Source organism: Ipomoea triloba, chromosome 10 (genome assembly GCF_003576645.1).
Source record: "Ipomoea triloba cultivar NCNSP0323 chromosome 10, ASM357664v1".
NCBI lineage: Eukaryota > Viridiplantae > Streptophyta > Magnoliopsida > Solanales > Convolvulaceae > Ipomoea > Ipomoea triloba.
This window is the reverse complement of record NC_044925.1, coordinates 24181192-24187632: the sequence shown is the minus strand read 5'-3', so window position 1 is coordinate 24187632 and position 6441 is coordinate 24181192. Positions and strand designations below refer to the sequence as shown.

At 42.8% G+C, this 6441-nt stretch overlaps 1 protein-coding gene across 1 annotated transcript; it reads left to right on the top strand.

Moving 5' to 3' along the window:
* Nucleotides 1-4346: 4346 nt before the first annotated feature.
* LOC116031679 (pentatricopeptide repeat-containing protein At4g21065) lies at nt 4347-6329 on the top strand. The gene has a single exon (XM_031273941.1). The coding sequence runs from the start codon at nt 4378-4380 to the stop codon at nt 6169-6171; it is 1794 nt and encodes a 597-aa protein (XP_031129801.1). The 5' UTR covers nt 4347-4377; the 3' UTR covers nt 6172-6329.
* The last annotated feature ends 112 nt before the right edge of the window (nt 6330-6441 follow it).

Sequence of the window (6441 nt, the reverse complement as noted above, 5' to 3'; positions counted from 1 at the left end):
ATAATATATTATAAAATTTTATTTTTTTTATTTTTTTTTTTTTAGGGGTGGCAGCCGAAGCTGCCACCATATTACTATTATATATATATATTATATTATTATTACTAAAGTTGGTGGGACAACCGGCGGTTTGTCCCCCACCACTCTTTTATTTTTTATTTTTTTTTAATTATAAATATAACGTGGGGGACAAAGTCCCCACTTTATGCAAAGTAGCACAGCTTTCGGCTGTTGCTACTTTTGCTTTTTTTTATATAATTATATATATATATATATATATATATATATATATATAATAATAATAATAATAATAATAATAATAATAATAATACATAATAATATTATATGGATTAAGAAGAAGAAAGAAGAAACCAGCTTCATCTTCTTCTTCTTCGCTGTCTTCTTTGCCGGAGAGAAAGAGACATCACCGGCGACCGCATCTCTTTCCGGCGGTTTGTTGGATCGGGTGTTCCTTGAGGCAACGTATTTTCTGAGCTTGGAGGCGACATTCGCGGCGGGTGGTGGTGACCGGAGATTCTGACGGTTTAGATCTGGGACTGGCAATGGCGGAGCGGCGGTTGGATGTGGAAGTCGTTGCTGCGGTGGTGTGCGAACGGCAGCGAGTTCGCAGCTTTTGTAGTCGCGATAATGGCCGGCGACGACCAGTGGTGAGGTGCTGTGGCGATGGCCATGAGCGAGTGAGAGAGAGACGACAGTGGAGACGGAAGCTTTGCTGGTGGCATGGCGGCATGGTGGAGCACTTCTATGGCAGTCGCGGTGGTTGTGGTGTGCGTCTCCAACGTTAATCAGTTGTTGTTATGAAAGTGAGTTGCCATTTTCCTCCACCATTTTTTTTTATTTCCGCCACCTTTCTTTTTTTTTTTTTCGCCACTTTTTCTTCTTTTCTTTTTCATCTTTTGTTTTTGTCACTCTCTCTTTCCCGTGAAACACACTCAAACCCCACCCACTTTAACACCAACCACTTCCTTTACTTTTTGTCTTTTCTTTCCATTTTCTCCCAATACTTTCACGCTTCCCTATGTTGTTCCCATTGGAATTTCTTCCATTCACATGCAAAACATCTACTTAAAATATTCCCATGACATCGGGCAGCAAAAACAACATTAAAATATTCCAATGTTTTCAGAAAGATGTTGCAATGTGGAGCCATCTGATGTAGTAGATTTCTACGTTAGAGAATCAGATGAACTGAAGGACGTCTGCTCAGCTTGTGTCACGGCCAACTCTCCATCTTGACAAGCGATGGAGTTCAAAGTGGCGGTACCGACGGGGTGCAGCTGGATCCGACAACTGGATTCGGAGTGCATGACTGGAGACTGAAAGTTTTCGCGTGAGAGTGGCGAGGCAAGGGAAGAGGAAAGGGCGTGTGGCCGGAGGATGTACGTTGGAGGAAAAAACGTAAACCGGCCACTGGAGGTTGCACGTCAAGGCAGTGGTCGACGGTGGCATGGTGGAACTCTTCTCCAACGGTGGCAGCAGCGACTCCGGCCGGGTAAAAATCGGCGGCAGTTGACGCGTCAGCGACGCCGATGGAACTGGCTGATGAAGTTATTGTGTGTCGCTGGAACTGGTTGATGAAGTTATTGTTGACAGTGATGAGGATGGTGAATACCATCCGGTTGATTAGAGGAACACGGCATTTCGTCGCATTCCCCACAGACGGCGCCAATGATGGTGTAAATGTAAACGGGGGTACAGATTTACACCACGTGTGTTTGATTGTGTATGTTGTAGTGTATGGATTGGTGTATGGATGAATGCAGGGAGAAGGGGAAAGGAAGCCATGGCTTCCTTCTTGGAGAAGAAGAAGATGGAAGGGAGCCCGAGAGGCAAGGGATCCCCGCATGCCATTACAGTGGAGGGTCAGGTCCTTTATATAGGAATAGGACCTGACCCTTCAGGAATATAATATTCCCCAAAGGTCACTTGCCCTTTAACAATTTCTAAGGGACACCCGATCTTTTAGGGATACAATAATACACGGTCTATATACATTGTACTTCTACAGTAGTCCCTGGGGGTATTTACCCATCAGGCATATGTAAACTTCATCCTGGATGACAAATATGAAAATGAAAAGGTGCATCTGTAGTCCAGTTCGATGGACATATTGTCAATGGACCGAAGAATGAAAATAGATACTAAGGTCGTGTGCAAAACTTTTCAACCAAAGTCAGTCTTGACTACGCTTGGGCAGTTCATCAATGATATTAGAAAAGTGGTAAGTTCCTCTAACAAATTCAACTCCAAATTTGTGAAACAGTCTGCGATTTAAGTTCTCTGTAGCATTGCTAGGTAAGTTGTTTCTATGTATGAGTGTAAAAAATATTATAAGGAGTATATTTATCCTATTTGTAACCGTTTCAATTTATGATTAAATAAATTAACTTTTTTATTTTCAGGAAAAAAAAAAAAAAACCTTATAATAACTTTATGAATGCTAAAGACGTTGTGGTTAAGCGGCATAACTGTGGCCCTCCCAAGTGAAAAATCATAGGGATCGATACTACNACCTTTTTTTTTTTTTTTTTCGCCACTTTTTCTTCTTTTCTTTTTCATCTTTTGTTTTTGTCACTCTCTCTTTCCCGTGAAACACACTCAAACCCCACCCACTTTAACACCAACCACTTCCTTTACTTTTTGTCTTTTCTTTCCATTTTCTCCCAATACTTTCACGCTTCCCTATGTTGTTCCCATTGGAATTTCTTCCATTCACATGCAAAACATCTACTTAAAATATTCCCATGACATCGGGCAGCAAAAACAACATTAAAATATTCCAATGTTTTCAGAAAGATGTTGCAATGTGGAGCCATCTGATGTAGTAGATTTCTACGTTAGAGAATCAGATGAACTGAAGGACGTCTGCTCAGCTTGTGTCACGGCCAACTCTCCATCTTGACAAGCGATGGAGTTCAAAGTGGCGGTACCGACGGGGTGCAGCTGGATCCGACAACTGGATTCGGAGTGCATGACTGGAGACTGAAAGTTTTCGCGTGAGAGTGGCGAGGCAAGGGAAGAGGAAAGGGCGTGTGGCCGGAGGATGTACGTTGGAGGAAAAAACGTAAACCGGCCACTGGAGGTTGCACGTCAAGGCAGTGGTCGACGGTGGCATGGTGGAACTCTTCTCCAACGGTGGCAGCAGCGACTCCGGCCGGGTAAAAATCGGCGGCAGTTGACGCGTCAGCGACGCCGATGGAACTGGCTGATGAAGTTATTGTGTGTCGCTGGAACTGGTTGATGAAGTTATTGTTGACAGTGATGAGGATGGTGAATACCATCCGGTTGATTAGAGGAACACGGCATTTCGTCGCATTCCCCACAGACGGCGCCAATGATGGTGTAAATGTAAACGGGGGTACAGATTTACACCACGTGTGTTTGATTGTGTATGTTGTAGTGTATGGATTGGTGTATGGATGAATGCAGGGAGAAGGGGAAAGGAAGCCATGGCTTCCTTCTTGGAGAAGAAGAAGATGGAAGGGAGCCCGAGAGGCAAGGGATCCCCGCATGCCATTACAGTGGAGGGTCAGGTCCTTTATATAGGAATAGGACCTGACCCTTCAGGAATATAATATTCCCCAAAGGTCACTTGCCCTTTAACAATTTCTAAGGGACACCCGATCTTTTAGGGATACAATAATACACGGTCTATATACATTGTACTTCTACAGTAGTCCCTGGGGGTATTTACCCATCAGGCATATGTAAACTTCATCCTGGATGACAAATATGAAAATGAAAAGGTGCATCTGTAGTCCAGTTCGATGGACATATTGTCAATGGACCGAAGAATGAAAATAGATACTAAGGTCGTGTGCAAAACTTTTCAACCAAAGTCAGTCTTGACTACGCTTGGGCAGTTCATCAATGATATTAGAAAAGTGGTAAGTTCCTCTAACAAATTCAACTCCAAATTTGTGAAACAGTCTGCGATTTAAGTTCTCTGTAGCATTGCTAGGTAAGTTGTTTCTATGTATGAGTGTAAAAAATATTATAAGGAGTATATTTATCCTATTTGTAACCGTTTCAATTTATGATTAAATAAATTAACTTTTTTATTTTCAGGAAAAAAAAAAAAAAACCTTATAATAACTTTATGAATGCTAAAGACGTTGTGGTTAAGCGGCATAACTGTGGCCCTCCCAAGTGAAAAATCATAGGGATCGATACTACATTGTAACAGAGTCAATAGCATTCCAAAAAATATTTTCATGGATCGCTATGAAAATATTAATGGGAAACATTGGGAGATTGTTCTATACTATTTATGGGAAATTACTTTTTTGACCGCTCTATTTCCTGTAATCTAAAAACAAATTCCTCCTTTTACCTCGCTTGGAAGAATGATCTGACATGCTGCACCCATTACCATCGTCTACATTGGCAATCTCAGTTCAACAAAACCCTAAACCCTACATCCTCAAGAAATGCATTGCCCTCTTGCTCTCATGTGCCTCCTCCAATCACAAGCTCCGCCAAGTTCACGCCTTTGCCATCAGGCGTGGCATCCCTCTCTCCAGCCCCGACATGGGCAGGTACTTGATCTTTACTCTTGTTTCTCTCTCAGGACCCATGTCTTACGCCCAAACAATCTTCAATGGAATCCAAACCCCAAACATTTTTACTTGGAACACAATGATTAGAGGGTATGCCGAGAGTGAAAACCCGGGGCCTGCTATTGGGGTTCACACCCAGATGTGTGTGAACTCCGTTGCGCCTGACACGCACACGTATCCTTTTCTCCTCAAGGCAATTGCGAAGTTGATGGCTGTTAGGGAGGGGGAGAAGGTGCATTCCATTGCGGTAAGAAATGGGTTGGAGTCGTTGGTGTTTGTTCAGAATGCTTTGGTGCATTTCTATGGTGCTTGTGGTCAGGCTGAGAGTGCACACTATCTGTTTGAGGGAATGTCTGAGAAGAATCTTGTGGCTTGGAATTCTGTGATTAATGGGTATGCTGTGAATAGCAGGCCCAATGAGACTTTGACTCTTTATAGGAAAATGGAGTTGGAGGGTGTCCAGCCTGATGGGTTTACTTTGGTGAGTTTGCTCACTGCCTCTGCTGAGCTGGGGGCTCTGGCTTTGGGTAGGAGGGCTCATCTGTATATGGTGAAGGTGGGATTGGATAGGAATTTGCACGCCGCTAATTCGCTTTTAGATCTTTATGCAAAGTGTGGAAATATAAAGGAGGCAAGGCAGGTCTTCGACGAGTTGGAGGAGGAGAGTGTTGTTTCTTGGACTTCTTTAATTGTTGGATTGGCTGTCAATGGATTCGGAAAGATGGCTCTTGAGCTTTTCAAGGAGATGGAAAGACGAGGCTTTGTTTCGACTGAGATCACCTTTGTTGGCGTGCTGTATGCTTGTAGCCATTGTGGTATGGTGGATGAAGGATTCGCCTACTTTGAGAGGATGCAGAAGGAATTTGGAATTAAACCGAAAATAGAACATTATGGTTGTATGGTTGATTTATTGGGAAGAGCTGGTTTGGTGAAGAGAGCATATGAGTATATAAAAAACATGCCATTGGAACCCAATGCTGTGATTTGGAGAACTCTATTAGGCGCCTGTTCAATACACGGGCATTTAGAACTAGGAGAAGTTGCGAGGAGTAAACTTATGGAATTAGAACCTACACATTCAGGGGACTTCGTGCTCCTCTCGAATCTTTATGCATCAGAAAGGCGCTGGTCAGATGTGCATACGGTAAGGAAGACGATGCTTCAAGAAGGGGTGAAGAAAGTGCCAGGACACAGTCTAGTCGAGTTAGGCAACTGTGTGCACGAATTCATTATGGGAGATAGAACTCATCCTCAAACCGAGGCTATATATGCAAAGCTTGCAGAAATGACAAACTTGTTGAGAATTGAAGGCTACGTTCCCCACACATCAAATGTGCTTGCTGACATAGAGGAAGAGGAGAAGGAGACTGCGCTTTCCTATCACAGCGAGAAGATTGCAATTGCATTCGTGTTGATCAATACTCCACCGGGGACTCCAATTAGAATCGTGAAGAACTTGAGGGTATGTGCAGATTGTCATGTTGCAATAAAGCTTATATCGAAAATTTATGACCGAGAGATTGTTGTTAGAGACCGTAGTCGCTTTCATCACTTCTCAAATGGGACTTGTTCTTGTAGAGATTATTGGTAAGCTGCAATTTATTGACACCCTGTGATGATGACAGGTGACTTATTTCATTCAATCTAGTGTTTCCTTGTGAATTTAGAATCAATGGTGTATCACGTCTGGATATAATTCATATGTGATCGTTCCAAGATGAATCCATGTATACTATTTTCTCCCATTAATAGCTTCGGTCTTGAATCAATTGATAGCCTTGGGTGAAGGTTTGACTCCCACGAAGAGCTAGAGCTCTACAGACTAGAGTTTAGTCATTAGGCTCTTTGAATTGGAGATTGA